Here is a 24,256-nt window from a genome sequence, read left to right as displayed (position 1 = left end):
TGTCTTAAATTATTTTTATGTCTAAATTATTTTTATGTTCAAATACAGCAACATGCGCTTGGTCAATATCTCATCTTATTGATATGCATTCACTCAGTCAGAGTTTGATTTGATTAAAAACATCAGAATCTTGTCCGTACTAAGCACTTATTACCTATTATGTAACATAGAGCAAAACAACCCGGGGTCCTTACCTTAATAGTTTTTCTCGTCATCACTATCTCAGCTGTGTTTTATAACTTGTTTTTGTTTTATTTTTCTTGTTTCTGAGTATCAAGAATTAAATAAGTACTAGATTTGTCATTTATCTTATTCCTCACATAGCAGGAATGTTTGAGATCTGTACTGTCCCACGGGAACTGGGAATTTTTCTCTCCCTGCACCTGGTTGCCCCTGTCTTCCTTCTGACATCATCTCCTCCGGGAGGGCTCACCTGTCCCCTTCCTGTCACCCTTCACTGTCGCTAGCATTTGCTGTGAACTAGTAGCACACTGCACCCTTCTCTCCCAGGCCCCACTGCATTGTGCGTTCCTCAATTTCCACACACAAGCACTCCAACCCAGATGACAGTCTCACCTTAACTTGCAGAGCATATTCATCCTTGTATCTGGAGAGCAGATGAAGACCTAAATAAGGTTTTTGAACTTAAGGTAAAATAGGTTATCTTTGAGCAGCTCCTTCCAGATTCCAGTATTACTTGATCATACTACGAAAAGGTTACATTCCCGCTATAAAACGACAGCTTCATTATTTCGGTGCTTCCTCCCACCCCCGTTTTTCCTCTGACCTTTAGCAAGGATCTTCAATAATTGGGTAAATGTCATATTCTAATATTCCCCCGTAGAGGTCCACATCATAATTTAGAATTCCAGCATGAATAAACCATTCTGTTTTCTAAAAGCACTGTTTCCGTGACAGTTTTCTTCATGAATGCAGAAACTGTTTCTTATCTCAGCAGAAAAAAGTTTAACGAAATCTAGCAAGATTGATTGTATATTTATGAGGTTATGATGTCGTAAGCTGATACTGGCCTTGGTAGAATACAATGTCAAGTCAATAATTCAGACAGATATATACTTGCAGTTCACAAAATATATATGCCTTCTAGTTCCAGCTGTGAATAATAATCCGATAGCCCCTATATTTTGTGTGTAACATATGGCACTGCTGCAAGGGTGTACTCTAAGTGATAAAAATTAAGGGGGGAAAAAAAGGTCATTCACAGTAAATATCCACCATCTGCTCCCAAGCAGGGCAACAAGCATTTCCATCATGACGGAAATTTAGGTACTGTTCCCACCCAGCCATAAATTGTTAAAGAGAACAGATGATAGGTGATTTTACAAGTCATTTAGTAAACAGCCTTTCCTGATGCAAAGAGTTCATTTCCATTGGGAACTCACTGCCAAAGGCAAGAAAATAAACCATAATCCAAATTAAAAATGGAGCTATCCTTCTGCTTTCATCTTCCATATCAGGGACCACTCTGTTTGGGTCACTCCAAATATCTCCAACTGGATTGCCTGTTCATTTTAATAATGTTCTAGGCTCCAACTCAAAGTAAGGAGAAGTGATAATGATAAGGGAAATAATATCAATATAGTCAGTAGAATACAGATTGTAAGCAGTATGTACAATGTGAGCTATAGCTAGATGGATGTGTGCATGTGTATATATGTGTGTGTCTGTGTAGACATACACGAAGACTTCTTCATTCGCTGAAATGTAGATGTTGGTTCTTGAGCAGTAAAATTATAAGTACCACTTCATCATTGAACTTCTCTGAATTTTAGGAATTTTTGCAATAACATGTATTTCTTGGATTGTATCATCAGATAAAATATGTAATATTTTACGAAATTGTATCAGAGTAAGGAATTTATTTTATTTTTTGCGGGCCTGGTATATACTGGGCAAGTGCTCTACCACTGAACTACACCCCCAGACCAGAAGTAAGGAATCTAAATGCCTGGAGTTTTAGGGTTTCAAGATCTAGAGGAGTTGCTTGTGGGAGTTCCGGAGGAGAATCGAGAGGATTTGAGATGTTTGTTTTGTGTTTGCTTTTCAAGACAGGGTCTTGCTGTGTAATCTAGGCTGGTCTTGAACTCACTGTGTAGTCCAGGATGGCCTTGAACTTGTGGCGATCCTCCTGCTTCAGCTTTCCAAGTGCTGGGACTACAGGTGTGTGCCACCACCTCTGACAATTTGAGGGTTTTGAGGTTGACTGTGAAGAGCAAGATATAACATATACAGAAAGAAAGAAAAAAATTATGCCAGTCATGAAACACAGGTGAAAAAGTAACAAAATCAAACATGAGTGAGTAGAGAACATAAACTAAGGTAATCAGGTTCGTCACCTTAAAACTATGTTTTAATTTATACCAGAATGATTTTATTAAATTCCATAATTGTCCATATTTGCCAGAATTGGCTGGAAATGATTGTGGGTTTCTTCTAATTGTGAATCCACCCTCGAAAATTGAAGAATTACAACTGGTGAGAATATTCCATTCTGTTGTAAGGTCTTAAGGAAATTCACACACTTTTTTTTTTTTTTTTTTTTGGTTTTTCTCCGGTACCGGGAACCGAACTCACAACCTTGCACATGCCAGGCAGGTGCTTTTGCCACTGAGCTAAATTCCCAGTCCCAGTCTTAAGGAAATTCAAAATGAGGAGTTCACAAAAAAGTTTCAAGTAATGTCAGCACACTGAAAAAAAGTAATGCTCAGCTCTACAGGTGTTAAATTCCAAAGCAATCTGTTTTAATACCTATATTCTGTAAACCCAAAAAGCCAGGGGGAAGACAAAGGTCTAAATTGAATGTATTTTTATGATCACGCTTGTCTTCTTTATCACATCCACCTTGCTCCACTATCAGGAAGGGTTTCAGAGTTTAGTTTGTACACATAGATTCGTGTGTCTCTTGCACTTCCACCATAGCCCATTTCTCCCACTGGTCTCCCTCAATGTGAAGCATACCTAGGGTCTACTTGTTAGAGGTGTTTGCTCCCTTGATGTTCCATCAATCCTGACAACCAAAAGGGACCCTGCCACTGCACAGAGCCTGAGAAACAGCCTTAGGAACCACATCTTCAACACCTCATGTTCCCTCACAACACAACACCTCATGTTCCCTCTGATGCTGTCAGAGCAGCATCACGCACTCAGCAACATTTCTATAATGCTTTTGGTGGAGTCAGTAACAGCAAGTTGTTATTCCCATTACACTACTTGTTCAGTGGAATTCACATGGAGGCTTCCGCTTTACAGAAAGTACATTGTTCTAAACCCTAGCCTGCTGGTTTCATCTGAGATTTCCTAGGAGCCTGAAGTGAGAGAACAGTGTGACAAAGTCCTGGTGCAGTCACAGGTAAGGGGCAGACATTCCTCATTTTAATTCTCTACCTCCAATTCCTAATTAATTTAAATTGGAAAGTACAGTCCGCTCTCCACATCTGTGGATTCCACAACAGCAAATTCAACCAACCTCAGGTTGAAAATATTTGAAAAAATATTGTATGTGTATTGAACATGTACATACTTTTTTCAGGCCACTATTTCCTAAGCAATAAGGTATTATAACTATTTGTGTAACATTTACATTGTATTCAGACTAAGTAATCTAGTGATGTGTAAAATATACAAAATGATGTCTATAGGTTATATGCAACTACTATGTCACTTTATATCAGGAACATGAGCACCTGCAGATTTGGGTTCCTGAGGATGAATCTGGAACCAATCCCCCAGAATATCAAGAGATGACTAGATGAGCTTCTAGGTTTGCTTTCTGAAAGTAGAATTAACTCATACATTTCCTTCACATTTCTCCACATCTTTAGAAAGCAAATTTGTATAAGTGTATCTTCTGTAGCTAAATATAATCCATTGTTTGATAACATCAGTTTCCGAATTTTCTTCCCCAGGGGTGGATTAGTCAAAAGATGCTACTTCATGGAAAACCACTCAGGGAATCTGCAGACTTGAGATCAGCTTGCCAGTATCCAAAATAACTTTAGCATGGCATCGTGGTGTTTCAAAGATAGAAAAAACCCTGGCAACCAGTCAGCGAAACCATCTTTTTATATTAAAAGATGAGGAAAGTGAGATGAAAAAATTTAAATGATTTCTAAAGAACAACTTCATTAATGATTGATAAAATTATCTACTGTAAGGTCTAGAGAACATTACATGTATTTAGAGATAAGTAATTGGCCCTTTTTAAAAACAAAATCAGGACTTTTGAGATTAGGTCAGTATGGAGCAAACCAGTTTGCAAATTTCTTAGATTATAAATTGTTTTTGTTTCTCATATACGAAATATATTTCCTTAGATCTAGTATCTCTCAAATAAACATTTTGATTGATTATTTCACTAATACAGAATTAGAAAATATGTAATTAGAAAATAATTTATTATAGAACTAATAACTAGGGAACAAGAAAATATTCTGATGTAGAAAACTGTATAACTTAAACTTAACTTCTTTTTAGGGAAGTAATATGATTGATTAAATAAATATATTTTAAGAGTCCTAGCTCTGCTATTTAATAGCTGTGTGACCATATACAAACACATATTTTCAATCCTATAATGGGAACAATAACATGTAACTCAAGTGGTTGCTTTAAAGATTAAGTAAGGTCAGATCTATATGCATTTAAAGTATCTCTGCATGGCAAATATCCAATAAATGTCAGTTATGAGCAGCTGGAAAATGCTGTGATTGTAAGCTATGATTTAGACTAGATGGGAAAATTTATGTAGCTGGAGGGTTTTTAAAAATCTCTCTGTCTCTGTCTCTGTCTCTCTCTCATCAAAAGCAATGGGTCATGTGTCTTCATGGGGAGATCAGATCCCATAGGAATGGTAATATGCTACAAAAGTATTGTACTGTGAGGAAAATCATCATGGGATATCCATGATTTAGTAGTTTATTGCTGATCAGCAGATGTTTGTTAACAAAAAATGAAGATATATATTTTTCTAAATGGAATGCTAAGCTTAGCAAAGGTGAGGAAATTTTTTAAAAATTATTTAATTGTTACAATGTTATGAAAATATGGAACACTCTTGTATCTATTTGCACAAATCTGTGTTTGTTGTGAAACTAGGTCTTTTATAAATATTTGCATGACCTATCTTAGCACTGAGAAGAAATATAGACAGCACTCAAAGTATGGCTGTCAAAGAGAAAACAGTGGTCATAATATGCTGAAAAAAGATTTCCAAGTACAATTCCTATTTCAGAAAGATGGCGTTTTTAACAAGATTATACATTTACCAATACATTATTGAAAGTTTAAAATCACAATGATGATGAAAGGATATGTAATATTGTAAATTAAGCTTTAGGATTCCATTACTTCAAATAAGTTCAAGCACATCTAAAATAACCTCAATTGGGGCTGGGGATATAGATCAGTGGCATAAGCACCTCCCTGCCAAGTGCAGAGTCGTGAATTCAATGCCTGGTACCGTCAAAAAAGAAAAAAAAAAAAAAAACCTCAATTTTCATGAATATCAGAATAAGATATATTTAGATCCTTATTATATTTTAGGAGTCTAAACAAGGATCTGTCTTCCCAAGTCTAATGTGAAGATCTTTAAAGAAAATAAAATGCTATGAAGCTCTGCCAAGCCCAAAACCTATGTTGTGATTATTTATGTTACTTCTCTATTTCTTTTTTACATTGATACAGATGGACCTTATGGACTTCGAGTTAATTCTGATAAAGGGCTCAAAGTAGGGGAAGTGTTTACTGTTGACCTTGGAGAAGCCATTCTATTTGATTGTTCAGCTGATTCTTATCCCCCTAACACCTACTCCTGGATCCAGAATACTGAAAATGCAACATATGTCATTAAGTACGGGCCTGTCTTGGAAGTGGCGTCTGACAAGGTAGCCCAGAAAACAACTGACTTTGTGTGCTGTGCTTATAACAACGTAACTGGGAAGCAGGATGAAACTCATTTCACTGTCATCATCACTTCTGTAGGTAAGTGTGACATAAAAGGAAGAGATCCTAATAAGACACAAATGTATGCTGGCTTTGCTTTGCCCAGTCAAATACCTACATGGAAGATACAATCATTTTGAAGTTGCTCGTGTGCCCTAAAATACTCTTTCCTAGGTTAAATAATTCATGGTTTCTGTGATTCAAAGAAAAGAAAACTCAGAATGAAATGTAGGGAAATTATTACCTTCCTGGTTTTACAAACAGGAATTTAAAAGAATACTGTTGCATTAGGTCAAATGAACAAATCTCTGGTTCTGGAGGAGGAACCTGGTTTTCCTCCTTGATACCCTTTTCATTGTTTTTCACGGGTTCCTTTCTTTTCTCATGCTTCAAACACATGAAATCCATGGAACTTCTCAATAGCCTCAATACCCTGGAAGTCACAAAACTGTGTTAAGTCCATAAAATTAGGCATTCTGTAGATATCACTTTACTTTCAGAAACATCATCAACCCAAAATAGTTAAGAACCACTGTCAAAACATGGATGCACACCAAATTCCCATCCTTCCTCTCTCTCTCTCTCTCTCTCTCTCTCTCTCTCTCTCTCTCTCTCTCTCCTTGCCCCTCTCTCTCTCTCCCCCAGTATCCTTTCATTCTCCTGTCATATTTCTTGTATAATTCCACTCATTCCCATGGTTTCATGTAACACTGATGCTTCCAAAATGTCTTCAAAGCTCTAGAACTGTATGCCCAGATGCCTTCTGGAAGTCTTTCCTTGGAATTAGCAGAGACAGCGTGTGAGTCCAGCATATCAAAACTAAACCATTTTCTTTACCTATAACTTGATATTCTGTCTGTAGTCCCTGTTTAAGTGGATGTCCCTGCCCTCTACCAACCTAAGACAAAAAGCTAATGTCACCCCCGACCTTTTGCCTTTACGTACTGACTTGCCCCACATTCAATCACTAAGTGCTATCCCTTGTCCCGCCTGCCTGCCTCTTGGATCCATCCACTTCTCTCCTTTATCATCTCCTTCTTTCTTTTCTCATCTGCCTCTCCCTTCTGTCTTTCCTATCTTTAACCTTCCCTTTTTCTTCCTTCTCCTTCATCTTTTTCTTTCTCTTCTTCTGTAGCAAACTTCTTTTGCTACTGTCAAGTCTTTTGCATACAGACAAATATAAATAAGATACCACTTGGAGGAAACCTGGGGCAGGTTTGAACAGGAAGAAGTGGTTAGGGTGCCTATTGATACTATTTTCACTGATGCCCTCTCTCGATCTTTATAACCATAGAACCTAGTATAGGACCCATAAGAGAGAATCCCAATGTATTAAATGAAACAAAAATATAATCCTTATAACCTTAGGACTAACTGTTTCAGTATGTGCCTCTTGCACCAAAATCACCTTGGAAGGTTGCTTTCAGTAAGACCCATCAGACCCGTTGGATGAAAACTTGCAAATAAGGTCTAGCAGTCTAAATATATAACAAATGTGACACTTGTTTTTTTTCCCCCTCATAGAATTTTAAATTTTATGAAAAGCTCTTAAAGAGCCAAAAGGAATTATAAGACTATTGAAAACTTCTAGATTGATGAACAAATATTTAGTAGATGGGTCCTTCTAAGAACTTTGTCAAGTTCAGGATGTTCATATGTGTAAAACCACTGGCATATATTATAATTATAAACTATCTCAGTTTTTTTAGTATGGAGAAAATATTACGCTCTTTAGAAAAGTGCTATCCAGTGGAACTTTCTGCAATGAGGCAGATTATCTGGATGGTAATATGGTAGCCACTAGTCCCATTCAGCTTTTGGACAGTTAAAATATGAATATGCAACCGAAGAAGGGAATTTTCACTTTATTTTAATAATTTAAATGTAAACAGCTACAACTCTCTAATATGGCTATCATATTAGAGAATGCAGCTCTAAAATTTTTATGTGCATTATATTTTATTGGGGCAGTAAATAATATATTTCCTTATAGACCCTCAAGGTATGTGTGTTCAGAGTTCTTAAATTAAGCACTCATTCACTTATTACTTGAGCATCTAGTATGGCCAAACACTGGAAACAGGCACTGATTATACCATAGGAACACAATAATTTCTGCTAACCATGATACCTGTTCACAACTTAAAATGTCTAACAAACATGTAAATAGCTAAAGTGCGTCTTTCACTTCCTATTTTGCTAAATATTTATAGGCTTATCACCTCAGTAGCTAACCAAAACATAACTTGAAAGCCAACTGTAAGAAGCATATAAAAATCTGTGACAATCAAAGGGTCATCTTAGACCGGTTCTTTATGCTTATTTCAATTGAAATCATGACTAATTACCATGAAGGCTAAACTTTCTCCATTAATATTCAGCCAGAGTATTTTCATAATATCAGAAGCCCCTGATATTTTATTAAGATCTTATTTCCAAGGCCTCAAGACCGCTACAGTCTTCATGTCATGTTACCTTTTGCAAAATCTAAAAAACCTGTTTGACCTGTGCAAAGACCAGGCATTTGTTATTATAGTAAATAAGAGCAGGTGCTTATTTTTCAGAGAGATTCAGGCTTGTCAGCATTAGTGACGTCTTTGTGGTTTGCAGAGCTATTTTCCAACTCCCAAATGTCCACAGAACTTTAACTCAAACAGCAGAAAAACAGAGGAGGAAATGAGTAACACTGGCACATTTTATTAAGATTTTAAGTTTTTCTACTCTTCCAAATGAATTGATCTCTGCAAAGAAGATTTAAGTGTACACTAACCTACAGTTATAAATGACCATCACTTGTAATTATCCGTTGAGCACTCACTGACCATCTACTCTGATGAACAAGCTATCTCAAGAACTGTGGGGAATTCGCAATCCTTTAGAAGGATAAGGTATGTGCTTCTGAGATGTTTCCAGAACTGAGTTGATGTTTGGTGTAGCCAGAGTGAAGCTGTAGGAAATAGATGAAGCTCTTTGTTTTTAATGAGGCAAAAAATGCAGCCAGTCCAAAAGTCTCAGCAACAGGATATGGAGAGCAAAGGAAAATGGAATCAAAGAAGACTCCAAGGTCATAGATATAGAAAGAAAATTACAAGGTCAAGAGACAATCAAAAGTTTTATTGAGGACTTTCAGTTGAGCAGAGGAAGGCAGGAGATCGACACAATTAGCTATGCATTTTTCTGCCTGGGTAAAACTAGAGCAGATGGCAGCTTCCACTTCTGTGGGCCATAATGCACATTTAATTTGAGATATTATTAATTGATCTTTCACTATCTCAGAGTAAACATCCTAAAGAAAACAGAAACAATGGGCAATGTTACACAGTTAGGAAGTGATAAAATAATATCTGAATTCAAAGACTTTCTTTTTAACCACCATCCAAACTCTATCCCTTGATGTGACTGAGAATGTTGTTAGGACCACGGTCTTATAGACATATAGAATACAATATGTATTTCCTCATCATCCTAGATCATTTAAATTATGCAATATAGATCCTAAATTCTGTCCATAATTACATGCATAATTTCCTATTAGTTATACAAGCATCTGTAACTCTCTAGAAATTCCCAGGAAAAACTTATCAAAATGATGTGTTATCATTTGTATTTTGAAAAGTAATGATTTTATTGCCTTAATTAATGACTTCTTTAAATGTAGATGTTCCCACTTTAAAATTTTAACTGAGCCTAAATCACTATTCTGATGTACAATAAATATATATGTATATATAATGAAAATGTTTATGGAAATGTAATTACCTGCTCAAAAATCAAATGTTCACATTTATTAAAGGTATCTACATGTAGAGTTCCTTAAGCTACAAGGCTGTAGTTTAAGATTTAGCCCTAATAGAAATATTTTAAATTTATATATAGTCCTGAACAATCTAACATTTTAAAAATTACTTACATTCTACATCTTTTCATAACAAAGGACTAGGAAAAAACCCAAAGCAGGAAAATAAATTTACTAATTTATTCTATCTATCTATAAATTTCTCAAGTCATAAACTCCAAGAGATGTTCTTCACTTTAGGCCACTAAAGTTAACAATTGAGATAGAATAACAACCCTGAATTCCAGAGCCTGAGACCTAGGGTGACTTCCCCTTAACATCTACCACAGAATAACAGCCTCTGTCAGGTGGGATCATGGTGCTGTGTGTAAATAGCACACGCTTCAGTATGTTTCCTTCATCTTCACAGGGATATGAATCAGCTGCTATACCCATTAAATAGATTGGATGGGAGAGAGCTCAGGACTCCTTTGTGATTCTAGAAATAGACACGCTGCCTGGTAGCATATGGCTATCCTGTTTCGGGTGCAGTCTTTTAAACAGCAGGGATGCGATACCATGGATACCACACCTCTTGCCCATATTTGCACTTAGCATGTATTCCATTTTATTTGTTTGTCTAAGGAGGGGACAAATAGCATTTCCACTCAGGCTTTGGTAAATGAGCCAATCAGGTTTAAATAATGGGGAGAATGACCTGCTATGGCTAACAAATAGTGTAATCTCTCTGTAGAGAGAAAGAGGAGAGCTGCTGTAAGTGCCCAGAACTGCACTGGGGTCTCTATACATTCTCTGGGGTAGTGGGGTCAGAGTTTTCCTACCATCTTATTTTTTAAGTTGTGTTCTGAGAGTTCATCTATCCGAAACATTTGCCTTGGTCTAAGACTATAGCAACTGTGCTCTTCAATTTGTATTCTGGGATACAGAAGCCATATTAAGAATAGAGAGCCAAGCCGGGCAGGGTGGCACACACCTGTAATCCCAGCACTCGGGAGACTGAGGCAGGAGGATCATTGCAAGTTCAAGACCAGCTTGTGTTACAAAGTAAGCTCGAGGCTAGCCTGAACTGCACAGCGAGACCGTGTCTCAAAAAGACAAAAAAAGAAAGAAAAAGAGAGCAGAGAGAAGAAGTCAGGAGGAGAAGCTGACCAGGAAGATCCTTTGCTGTGAGAAAAGAATTATCTCCATTCCTTGTGCCCAAGGCTTCAGCGTGACAGGTGATCGTCCCTAGAGGGTGGTTCTCTGATGTAGGGCAAATAGCTCAAGAGAAGAGGCAGAAGGGCACCAAGAAATGAGCCTAAAGAAACCAGAAACAGGAGGTAAGAAGAGTGTAATCCTACCTAGGAGAGAATGCACAAATTTGGCCATTTTCATGACTACATATCAACAGGGACAACAAGCTAAAATGAAGGAGAGGAAATGAATCATATGTATTTTCACATAAGACAGCTAATCATTTTTTAATACACCTACTACAATTTTTTAATAATTTTGCCAATTGTCTGGAAAATTGTCTGATGGATGCCAGAGTGAAAAATGAAACCACCATTAAAATGAAATGTGCTCTAAAATAATAACTATTTCTATATTTTCAAGTCCAAGAATTTCAAAATAATTGATAGTATACTGACATGATTTTCTGCCACTTTATTCATGGTAAAGCACACTACAGGAGCCTGAACAGAAGCTAGAATTTAATTCTTTTATTTGAGGGGACCAGGATTATTGAATTTTGGTGAAGGCCATCTGGCTACCACAAAGTAAAAGAGTTTGAAGTACCCGACGTTTGGTGTTAGAAAAGATTAGACAGAAAACTAATAAAACTTATAACTTAAAACTTATAACTAATAAAACTTATAAAAGCCTACCTGCCAATTGCCAAAAAAACATTTTTGACCACAGAATAACAGGGAAAAAAAACTCCCATCCAGTAAAAAAAAACCCTACATACTAGTTTCTGTTCTGGAACTTACTGTAGTAAATATTTTAGTTTCTCTGGGGCTATATCTTTATCTGTACCTATAAGTGAATATTTTATTAATTTCATTATTACTGTTATGGTAAAACTATGCTAAGTAAGTGGGAAACAAATATACATCCGGTTTTATATATACATAATACACATATATTTAGTTGTCTATCTGAAAATTCCCTTATTAATTTTAATTTTAATATCAGATCTAAAATGAAGACAATGAATTTGCTGTAAGTGGCCCTCCAGTCATATATCTTAAATTCTGTTTTTCTGTTATTTGGTATTATAAACAATTTTTCCTCTTTTTTATCACTTCTAGTGTCTCAGCATTCTATTTGTTTTTATCTTATTGAGAATTATAGTGGAATACAGATTCTTCTGAATTTGTAGCTTAAAAGTGAAACTGAATTACTTTTGTTGAGCTTTCAAAATTGTACCCTTAGGATAACAGAGAATTTGGAATCCAGTCCTATACAGGACAAGAAAATGATCTGAGGATATCAACTCTGAATAAAAGAAAGTTCAAGGAGATGTGACTTTCACCACACAGTTGAAAAGACATAATGTAGAGAATGGGTTTTATTTATTTGTTGTAGTTTTAATTGGTAGAACTCAAATTAAGGAGAGAAAAAGAAGCAAACATGCAGGAAATATAGAAAAAAATATAATTTGTAGATCAAAACCAAAATGTATAAGTAATCACACTAAGTATCAATGGATTAACTATTCCAGCTAAAAGACAGATGTTAAACTGAATTTTAAGATTCTACTTGCTGCTTATGAGTGATATGTCTTATACACACGGCTACTAAAAAATGAAATACAAAAGATGAACAAAAAAATGATACTAATAGCCAGAAAAAAGATAGTATATCTATACCAACATCAGATAACTTATCAAAGAATTAGAAAAACTAATGAAGACAAAAAACATGACTTCAGATGAAATGTGGACATTTCTAAAAGTAAAATTTTCTTCAGCAAAAATTGTACGTGCTGGAATTACAGGCATGCACCACCACACACTGCTTTCCTTTCAGTATTTAAAAACTATTATCAATTCAGCCGTCCTCCAATCTCCTGATGAATGAATAAAGTTTCAGTGTACCTTATTTTTGTTTCACTTTCATCTTAGTAAGTACCAACCAACCAAGGTTCACGTTGATGCTGCACTTGTTCACCAATGATGTTAACAATCACTTTACTGAATTTGATAGTGATCAGCAATTATTGGAAGTCTAATTTTACCAAAACATGGTTGCATTTTACCCATAGGTGGAAAATATATATATATATATTATATAATATATATATATTATATAATATAATTATATAATATATATATATTATATACGAGTTAGGCAAAAGTCAACAAAAACACTCTGTAAGAATCAATTAGCTGTGTGAAATGAACAACAAAGAGTATTGCATATGTACTTATTTGTAAATTATGTGCTACATGTCCTTTAAATCAGTAAATAAAATAACTAACATCAGTGTATATACTGTGCAAACAATTTTTTGAGACAGAGTTATGAGTACGCCACTGGATGTAGTGTTTGGTATATGTAATAAGCTTCACTTAAGTCTCCCTTGGGATGCCAAATCATAAGTACTGGAACAAGAGTGTAATCTAAAAGCTATTATTCGTACTTCCTCATTTCTCTACTGTGAAAATCAAAACCTTGAGAGTCAAGTGGCTCACCTAAATTTATACAGCTCTTTAGAGAGAACAGATCTGTGAAATAGCAGCACAATATCAAAAACTAAATGTAAAAAAATAAAATACAGTACTAAGGCCTCACAAGGGTCACTCAAGTGCTAACAGAATTCTGAAAAGGCCAACTCTCTACAATAGGAGAATATCTTTTATTCTATAGTGTATAACAAAGAGAAAGAAGAGGCCATCTATCTTTCTATTATTTTTATAATGTTCTAGTTTAAAACCAGAACCAATAAATTGCCATCCCAGTTCATTTTAAATCATCTTGCACTTATTTCTTCTACCCGAGGCTTAAAGGAGTTTAATATCTATTTAAATACTGAGAGAAGAAAAATATTAAGGCTTCCTGCTTATCTTGGCTGGTGGGGACTTGCTTTCTGGTGGATTTGACAGGAACCAGACTCAATATTTGTTGCACAGCTGAGTGGGCACAATATTCTTGACCACACCCAAGCTCTCCTGTCCATTCTCTACTGTGGAATGGAAATGGTATCATATGACTTTCACTCCCACATTAATCTGGGCAGAGACGGTCGAAGGTCATAACTCATTTCCCTATCAATATATGAGTCCTACGTTGATACAGAAGACATCTATTTATGACTTGAATTTATTGGCGATGACAACTACTTTCTCCTGCACAGGTTAACTATATGACTAAGCACATTTTGGTCTGGAGCTGATATTAGCATAGACATGCTTACTAGGTTATGTTAAAGTAGTATTAAAAGGAGATGAAAAAGAAAGGGAGATGGCATAAAGTTGAGATCCTGGATTCATATCTTGTAACTTAAGTGACCTGTTGCAAGCCTCAGCTTCCTCATCCATAAAGGGAATCGATTAAGTAATACCTCCCTAATAAGGTTATTGAGAAGATTCAGTGAGTTAATATGTGTCAAATACCCTTACAACAGTGCTTGATATACTGTAAATGCTAGCCAGATGCTAGCTATTAGTACTCTTTCTACAGTAATATTAACTTTTTAAAAAATCACTTAAAAAGCGAATCTTAGTCATAAAACTGGACTTTTAAGTATCTATTGACAGACACAGCTTGACTGGTCAAAAATTAGTCAAGTATATTTAAAATAAATGCCTTTCTTCTTGCTCTTCACCCTAACTCCTTAGAAAATTCATATCCTTGAATTACACTAGAGGAAAGAAAAGAGAAGTAGGGGCACATCTAGGAGCTGGGGACATACAGACAGTAAACTGAAAGAGACCTAAGCTAAGGTGGCAAACACAGTAAAGAAGTAGGATATGAGTTATTTGCTACGTTTACTACAATGTGTCTGTATGATCCCAGGCAGCTCACATTTCCATCTACAAATATCCCTAGAGAGATGTGCATGCACGCATGTGTGTGTGTGTGTGTGTGTGTGTGTGTGTGTGTGTGTGTGTCCTAAAGGATATTCCTTCCATTTTGTGTCTTTCTTGGAATAGGATGGGGAAAGAGAGAAATTTTCAATATTGTCCTGCTTAAGATAAAGAATAATTATAAGCACATCAATTTACATAGTTATTTATTTCTAAAATATATCTGTCTTTTTATTTAGGACTGGAGAAGTTTGCACAAAAAGCAAAATCACTGTCCCCTTTAGCAACTATAACTGGAATATCACTGTTTTTGATTATATCTATGTGTCTTCTCTTCATATGGAAAAAATATCAACCCTATAGAGGTAGGTTAAAATTTTTAAAAAGTTTTAAGTTTGATATATCTACTAAAATATACCTTACTGTGATTTTTTTCTTTTGGTTTTAGTCATAAAACAGAAGCTAGAAGGCAGGTAATATACATGTTTCTGTGAAAATAATTTTATTCTTTATTTTTCCTCAATTATTATCCCTAATGGAAACATCTACTTGTCTTTCCAGGCCAGACACGGAATACAGGAAGGCTCAAACATTTTCAGGTAATGGCCAGAATAAAAATGTTAAAGTATATTAATATATATTTTAAATTAATATATAAAAGTTTGTTAAAGTATATTAAGTAGTATTGTTAGGATTAGTTAGTGGTATTTAATAATGATATTGCTGTTAATACAGTAGAATTCATACAAGACAGTTCTAGTATAACACCAGCAATCCCTTACCTTTCAATGGTGCCTTCACTTTACAAGGGCTGTCCCCGTTTTTATTTATTTATTTATTTATTTGGTTTTTTGGTTTTTCTCCGGTACCGGAACCGAACTCACGACCTTGCGCTTGCCAGGCAGGCGCTTTTGCAGCTGAGCTAAATCCCCAGCCCCCGGGGTGTCCCTGTTTTAATGTAATCCATACAAGTCTGGAAGGTAAGTATGGATGTTTCCAACAAGACAACTAAGGATCCGAGAGAGAAGTCATTTGCCCACAGTCACTGTGTTCTGCTGAATACTTAGTCATTGACCTATCGTTATTATTTTGAAAATGCCAAATGAACTTCCCTGTGTTATTTCCATCAAATCCTGGCAGCTCCATCCCAAGAAAAAGAGAAAGAGAGGTCTGATAGGGGTCTGTCCTCCTTCTTTGTCCCCAATGACCCTCATGGCTTTCACAGTTGACTCTGCACCAAGTGATATAAGTAAACAATGGAGCTTTTGCTGGTCCCTTGGCATGACAGGACCTAGACTTCTGTGCTGTATATGCCACCTTCCCCTTAGGAAAATTATTTTTCTCGACCTCAATTTCCTCATCTGTGACAGAGATAAAAATGTCTGCCTTGGGTTGCTGTGAGAATTAAATAAAACGATGTAGGGGGAGAGCTTACCATGGTATCCAAATGCTAAATAAATATGGTTGTTCCATTTTTCTAGGTCTTGCTCACTTACAAAAGACTCACTGTCAGACCATCTGGTGCCCTCAAACCACCCCCCCCATTACTTTACAGATAAGGTTTAGGTGGATAGTAATATTGCATTGTACTATTTTGCATGTCTAAGCAGCCATAGTTATTCACACATTCTTTTCATTTCTGAAGGTCTCTGTTAGATCTAGCAAGGGAAAGTGGATATTATGAGTGGATCCAAAGTTGCTGTGACATCTGGCTGAAGGCCTAGAGTCCAAGAGTCTCTCATAACTGAAAGTTACAAAAGATAAGCCTGTCCACACCTGTGTATTTGAATATGTGATATATTGTTCCCATGTCAGGCTTTAAGAGTAATTGTTCCAGTTCATTTTCAGTTGTTCAGCTTTAGAAGAATTCATTTCCAGTATCACTCAATATGTGACCAGTTTTAGTATCACTCACAGCAATATGACCATAAGGGCTTGGGAAATAGTCAATTGGCTTTGTACATATACCATTTAAAGTAGACAATGAAGATAAGTTTTAGGATGGTTTTTTAAAGCAATAGCAATCAAAACATTGGGTTTGTTAAGTAGTATTGTTTTCCATTGCAGGCCATGAAGATGCTCTGGATGACTTTGGAATATATGAATTTGTTGCTTTTCCAGACGCTCCTGGTGTTTCCAGGGTTGGTGTTCCTAGTGGCTGGTTAACCAAGTAGAATTCTGCTTCCCCAGAGGTGTAAGCAGCGTGGATTTAAGCACTCAGGCAGTGTGGTCAAAAGGCTGCATTACCCTTTACTGCACTAACTCTGCAACGAGTGGTGTTGCCAGATCTGGGAAGCTAAAGCATCTTTCTCAGCTTTAGAAGTAAAACTAACACAAATAAGGGGGTTATGCTAATTAATAAACATCCTTTACTGGTAAGCTCAGGGAAGAAGGAATTAATTAGGCTGAAGATCAGGAGAACTGAATCAATAGATCAGGAATCTGATCAAAATTATTCTGCATTGCTTTAGTGGCTGCAGCATATCACTTGACTGAACTCTCTGTTCCTCAGTTTCCCTTCATTCCCTCCTCACAATTCTTTGGTGCATTTCAAAGACAATTGATCATACCCTTGAAGGTACCTCATGCTCTTCATAAAGAAGTTATCATGTAGTATAGATCCAAAGGATGCAGGTATAAATTTTTATTATTATTATAATGGGAGCCTTAATAAAGGTGGGAGAGAGCTGCTAACAGTTGAAGCCCTTTATTCAGTCTGAGGGGAAAAATCTGTTAAAATAATAAAAGTCTTGTCTAACAGACATGCAGAAGGTGTCTCTGAGCTGATCAGCTCATGAACACTGTTGCAGATTTGTGTAGGATTTGTTTTTCCCCTGCGTCCTTATTACCCTATGATAGTCCACTTTTTTTTTTTGGGGGGGGGGGTTTTCTCCGGTACCAGGAACCGAACTCATGACCTTGCACTTGCCAGGCAGGCGCTTTGCCGCTGAGCTAAATCCCCAGCCCCTGATAGTCCACTTATGGAAGGGGTCATAAAGGGATTGATTGGGGCTGGGCAGTCTCACTTCCATTTTTTAGGACTACTTGTTGTTACGGAATGGCTACTTTGCTAGTTTAGAGCATTCTATCAATGTGCAAGGTTCATTCAGCAGGTCTCTTGGCACAGACTGTTTCAGAAATGCCATGTGAGTCATGCAGAGGAGTTGATTGGATGTCGCCCTCCCTAAGGGTAAGTCAGCAGCACAGCACCCCAATGTCATGGATGGAGAGAACTACCCTGCAGCAGCTTTGCAGTACCTATTCCATCTCAGGCAGGGTTGACTAGCCCTTCACTCTCACAGCAAAGAGACAAAAATAAATATTTGGCAAATTAGTTATTTAAAACTACTCACAGTGGCAGAAAGCACCCCATAAGGTGTGGCTTCAGATGGCACAGCAGGAAACTGAAGAGCTGAGAACATTTATAATTGAACTTTTGAGACAAGGAGTTTTGCTTTATAATAATTCACACTTTTTATTCCTAGGAATTCATTGGAAGTGAGTGAGTTTTTTGTAAGAAATTTTGGATTTAGACTTGTGATAAATCAGTACAAGGTTTGGGATACTAATTGGGAGGACCTATACTGGCTCAAACTGTTAACACTCCTCGAGAATCTGAAGCGCAGAAGTGGATCCTTTAATTGCATCTCAGAAGCCCCACTCATTGCTGTCATAAATAGAATTTCATTTGGAGCCGTGCCCATTTTCAAAGCTGAAAACTCCTGAGAATTCTGCTGAGATTCTTAATTGGCCAGACCAGGTGCTTCGGGGAAGAAGTGAAACATCAAAAGCAGCAACAAAGGGAGGGAATGAGGATGAGTCCATGAGGAGGAGGATCTGAGTGAGCGACAGCTGGAACAGCAGCGACACGGAAACGCTGGCATCCAAAGACAAGATGATGGCCTTAAGAAGAAAAGGAGAAATACTAGAAAAAAGCAAAATCTCAAGATTAAAGAAGGAAAATAACAGCACTCTGGGGAGCTGAGCTAGTGCAAAAGCCCAGGGTTTAGCCCCACACTACCTCCACAAACGGGGGAATGGATAAATGGAATTCCTAGTATTTTAGTTTTTAAAAATCAAGATAGTCTCTTGGGGTTCTCTTGTTTTTGGTACATGTATAAATGAAAGACTTTCTCCCTACCTATTGTACATTTTATGTCCATTTAGGACCTCTTTCAGGAATCAGACAGAAGGCAATTGTATAAAATGAACACATTTGTCATTCAACAGTCCTAATATTAGGTTAAGGAAGTTAGTGATCATCTATAGATAACTTTTACTACACCCAAGAAATCAAGAGTTTATCTCAAGTACAAAATGTAGACCAAATATCCTCAATATGGAATGATAGGACAGAGCTTTAGTAAATGGAGACTCCAGAAGAGCATAAAGCCAAGACATTCAAATCTAAGCTAGCAGGTCAGGGGCTGGGGATTTAGCTCAGTGGCACAGCACCTGCCTGGCAAGTGTGAGATCGTGAGTTTGATTCCCAGTGCCGGAAAAAAACAAAAATGAAATAAAATAAGCTAGCAGGTCAGATTGGGATGAAACAGAACTGCTCAGACTTACCAGGGCAGACTCTTTTGGGTGAAACTGTACAGATATGAAGGGGTGAAAATACACAGAAGCATGATGAAAACAGAAAGTGAGTGACAAGCAAAATCGGACTTTAAATAGTTCGAAACCTGCGTTTTTAGGAGGAAAAATAGAAGGAATGGGAACTAATAACACATGAATGTCAGTTTCAATAAAGTATCTTCAACAAAATAAAATGTTTTTCTAGACAAACATAATATTCTCTCATTTTAGCCAAGCTTTTAGTTTTTAGGCCCCGTTAGTACACTCAAACCAAAATATCCCATTTTGTGTGCTATTTTGTGGTGCTGTCTTTACACTTGTAATGCGAGTAGAGCTTCTTGTCGTACATTATTCTTTAAGACATTTTTCACATATAATTGGCAAATAATGTCAGAAGAGTAATTAGATGTAATATAAAAGATAAGAATGTATGCTCTCTTGTTCTAAACTGCTACATTTCCTCTTCTGCTTTTTTTCCCCTATTATATTTCCTTAACAGTTTTGCCATCTTTTTTCTTAAGAAAAAATAAAACAGCTTAGTAAAGCTATTCTTCTTCTGACCTTATAGTTATGCTACTATCCAGACCACCAAAGGACAAATGCAGAAAACTGGCAAGGAGGAAAGAAGTATTGCAGGGATGAGAAATAGTTCCAATTCTCTAATCATCACTATTGCCAAATGTTTTTAAGCTCTACAAAAGAATGGAAATACTACTGACTAATCATAGATTTTTTTTTTTTTGATGTGCTACTTTTTCTAGATGCCAAGCAGGTCAGCTCCCACCTCTGATGGTGTATCAGGGCAAGACTTGCACAGCACAATTTATGAAGTTATTCAGCACATCCCTGCCCAAGAGGAAGACCATCCAGAGTAAGTATGAGTCATTTGGTGATGCTACAGGAGAGCTCAGCATTTAATCTCTACTTCCCTCAGAATTTATTGGAAGGCTCAGAAAAAATATCTAAAAAGGAAATGATAATTTCTGTATACATCAGAATGTATAAGACAGTCCCCACCTGAACATAAGTTTGAGAAATAGGCAAACACATAAATATTTTCTGGAGCTGTGCGTTTGAGCCAGTGGATTCGATGCAGAGCTCTAGAATTAACTGTTGTAGACATTTCTCCTGCTCATGGTATATCCTCTGGAATTCACCTCAGGGCCTGAAGGGCACATGCTGGCCAGTTTACAGCCATCTTGTTTATCTTATCTAGTGTCCCTGGTAATTTTAGAATGGAGATTTGTCACTAAAAATAAAACCAGGGGGGAAAAAGGCCCACAGAAGGTCCACAGCATAAGCAGCATGAAATGCCCAATGTCTTCCAACTCAAAGCAGTCTGTTTACAAGCGAAGAGAACTACAGAAGGACAAAGCCTATATTGAGTCCAAACCCAGAAAATTACTTATCCAATTAACTTCAAGGCTGCCACTAAGAAGCCTTTGTTCCTTCTCTGTCTTGGAGAAACTAAACCTGTAGTCTTCCGAAATAATGAAATAGGATTCCGTTTTTTTGTGAACTGTAGCTGCCCGCAGGTATAACTGCCACAATCATCTTCCATTATTTCTTTGTCATTTATTGACTTAGAACAGAACACCAGTAACCACACACAGGAACTTCCCCTCTGGCAAAAGAAACAGTTTCAGCAAAGTAATTCATGTACACCTTTGGGTAAATACCAAAAATAACAAGCCAGGAGTGAATAAATACATGGGAAATCATCTGACAGGAGGAAACCCAGGCCTGGGGAACTCTGCAGTCATTTAAGGGGGAAATAAGTGACTACATACTTTTGAGGACACTGTCAGGTAAAATTTACCTGGCATTGAGAAAATTAGGAAGAGTCTCTAATGGAGCTAGAAACTTCTGACTTGAACAGAAAAGAAAATTTATTTACAGCAATTTTATCTATAACTTTTTAATTTGTAGACTACTACAAGAATGGAAGATTGTTCCATAATAGTTTAAAGACAAAAACTCATCTAAAATGATAGATATGTAATCATCTATACTTTCTGTAAGAGAAAGTTATGAAATAATTTCTTTTTCTTGTTTTTCTTTGTGTTAATTGATGCATAGTAATTATACATATTTATAAACCACAGTGTAATTTTTTGATCCGTGTATACCTGTGTGTCCTGATCAAATGTGGTTAAATAACCTATCACCCAAATTTTGAGAATATGCCTGCTTTATATGTTTGAATCCAGTATAAAAAATTTTATCCTATTTAAATTCATTTATTCCTATATATGCAGTAAAGATATTATCCTGTTTAAATTTATTCATTTTCTATACACCCTTTGTTCTAAATTCGGTATTTACTTTTTTCACTAGAATGCAAACAAACCAAGAGAGAACTTGAGGTTTCTCTTCATAAATTTCCTAAGAATAAAATGAACATTAAGTTAAAATTATGGCTATGACAGCTACAATTTCAGAGCACATAATAAAGTGATTGGGTTGTTTTGTTGATTTTCTAAAAAAAAAAAAAAATCACCTTCTGAAACTTGATGCCTTTCAGACATGAGGAAAATCTTTAGAATTCTTAAAAACATAAAAGTTTCTTTCAGAAATAAATTTTGAAGGTTGAAAACAGCAGGAATCCTCTTTCAAGTACTGTTAAAAATTTCGCTGGAAACCAGTGCTCCTTTGAAACAGGCCCAGGGTATCAGCTCTTTCTCCAGCCAACCTGTGTGACATCTTCTCTCCCCTGACGCCTGTGCAGTCTCCTCCCCTACCTTCTGGTTTGCTTTGTGTTTTGTTTTCTTCTGTTTTGTTTCTCTGCATGTATTCGTTCTTCCAGTAGTTTTCTCATCCTTTGTGTTCATTCTTTGATTCCTTCCTTGTATGAGTCTAACCTATTTTCTTCCTTTCTTTCTCTTTAAGACTGTCTCTCTTCTCCCTAAAATCTTTTTTAAAAGTTTCCTCTTCTCCCTCCAACTCATCCAAATGGGAAACCAAGATCTTTTAAATAATTTTCAATTTCAGTACAGATTTATGTTATTCATTGTGAATTTTAAAAACAAGTACAATGCTTTCCCTTTTTTCCATCAGCAACTGTTTTACTTATTTTATTTACAAACATTTCTAGGACATTTATCATGTGCTAAGGAGAAAGATTAAATAAGACAGTCTTAAGTATGCCATAGGCTAGTGGGCTTCTTGCTTATTTTAACTAAAAGGTAATGATCCTTCATAAAATAAATATTCCTCCTTAGAATAAATATTGCCTATAAATACAAAGACCGTTTTTCTCTCCTGATTGCCTATGGTTTTATTCTCTAGGTCCAATTAAGTCCAAAGATCAATTTCATGAATAATGCAGTATTACAGGTGCTTAGTGGATATCCCCAATCCCCCATTTTCAAAATCAATGTGGTAGTCTAGGGAAAGAATTTCAACTTTCTAATGCCTTTATTTGCTCATCACATCTGAGGTAAGAAAGATAGCTAAAACATTCATTCTTTGATTCTTAGACTATTTTCTTGAGTATATGTGACTGTCAGCTACTTGGACTGGTGTATAACAAATTGGTAAAATAGTCTACGTTCATATTCTAGCACTCAGCCTAAATATTTGTTTATTGAACATTTATTCAAATGCTATCTATTGACACCATTAAACGTTCTTGAAAGAGTTTTTTCCAAAGCCAACAATGACTTTTAGTATCTTGAAAACAGGTCATACAAGTAAGTAATCCTTGAGTTTCAAAGGCAATTATCTACAGAATTTAATGATTGCTTACTCTTCATATTTATTGATTGATAAGTATAATTTTCTTGAACCATCTCAAAATCCTCATATGATCTGCAGTATGGAAAGGAATAAATAATTCAATGTTCTTTTACTTGTAGACCTGGAAATCCATAGAAGTGTTCACAGAGGAGAACATTGGAGTGAAATAATGAAGGAATATCCAAGGAAAGATAGTGGAAATGTATATCCATCCGGGAACAGCATAGAAATCGGCCTCTTACTCTTACTCCAGTATCTTTTAATACTTCTTTTACATGCAGAATAGCGACATCTATATAAAGTGGACTGCAGGATTCCAGTCTATGCAGCCAATGTGTTGTGCAAGCAGGAAACATCGCAGACATTCTTTATCGTGCTGACTGAGAGAAAGAAAAGAATGAAGTTTTCCAATCAGTCTTTTTGTATCAAATTTTTCTAAAAAGCACCAATTCATTCTCACCTCTACGTTTACTTTGACCAACTATCTTATTATACCTACAAATATAGAAACTTTACATTTGTGAATTTCTCAGCAGGTTCTATTGCATTGCATTCTCATGGCTAAATTTTTATTCCCAAATTTATTTCTTATTATTTGCATCACACAAGTAAGACTGCCTTCTTCCTGGTTGTGAGTGGACTTGTTTGTCAAGCGTGTTTTGAAAAAGACTTGGAAACTGTTAAAGGAAAGAATTTATTAAAGTCTTACTTAGTTTTTGTTCAGAGAAAAATGAATCCAAATGAATTGTGTTTTTGCTTTTCTGTGCTCTTGATTCTTAGTCCTGTAGAGTAAAAACATTATATAATCCTATGCCTGCAGTTAGACCTAGAGTTAGATACTTTCTTATTTTCCAAAGTACAATAAAGTATATTATAGATAACTATTAAATAAAGACCCTATTTTCCCACAGTTGATTGTGTTACAGAGAAAAAGCAAATTGTTAAAAAATTGAAAATTTCTTTCTTAAAATTTTTCAAGGGACTGGGGATTTAGCTCAGTGGCACAGTGCCTGCCTGCCTGGCAAGCACAAGGTCATGAGTTCGATTCCCGGTACTGGAAAAAAAAAAAAAAAAAAAAAAAAACAATTTTCAAGAAAACCTCCATATTTACACTGTAGATCCGTATTTTCACAGGAGCACATGGTAAAAAGAAAATTAGGACTGTATC

General features: G+C 36.2%; 1 protein-coding gene across 5 annotated transcripts in view; it reads left to right on the top strand.

The window, feature by feature from the left end:
- The window catches only part of Hepacam2 (HEPACAM family member 2), a 40,008-nt gene extending 16,189 nt beyond the window's left edge, over positions 1–23,819 (top strand). For 3 of the 5 annotated variants that reach the window (XM_005388032.2, XM_005388031.2, XM_013515908.1), the window contains 7 exons: positions 5,704–6,000; positions 15,012–15,137; positions 15,221–15,245; positions 15,334–15,371; positions 16,840–16,913; positions 20,112–20,221; positions 23,208–23,819. In XM_005388032.2, the coding sequence (XP_005388089.1) occupies positions 5,704–6,000; positions 15,012–15,137; positions 15,221–15,245; positions 15,334–15,371; positions 16,840–16,913; positions 20,112–20,221; positions 23,208–23,223 (686 nt within the window). In that variant the 3' untranslated portion in view covers positions 23,224–23,819. Of the gene's footprint in view, positions 1–5,703; positions 6,001–15,011; positions 15,138–15,220; positions 15,246–15,333; positions 15,372–16,839; positions 16,914–20,111; positions 20,226–23,207 lie in introns of those variants that run through there. The other 2 variants (XM_005388034.2, XM_005388033.2) reach the window with 1 other exon arrangement.
- Positions 23,820–24,256: the final 437 nt, after the last annotated feature.

This window comes from Chinchilla lanigera, unplaced genomic scaffold (genome assembly GCF_000276665.1).
Source record: "Chinchilla lanigera isolate Chin_1 unplaced genomic scaffold, ChiLan1.0 scaffold00031, whole genome shotgun sequence".
In the NCBI taxonomy this organism is placed as follows: Eukaryota; Metazoa; Chordata; class Mammalia; order Rodentia; family Chinchillidae; genus Chinchilla; species Chinchilla lanigera.
The sequence above is the reverse complement of the archived record's forward strand: the minus strand, read 5'-3'. Positions and strand labels throughout refer to the sequence as shown.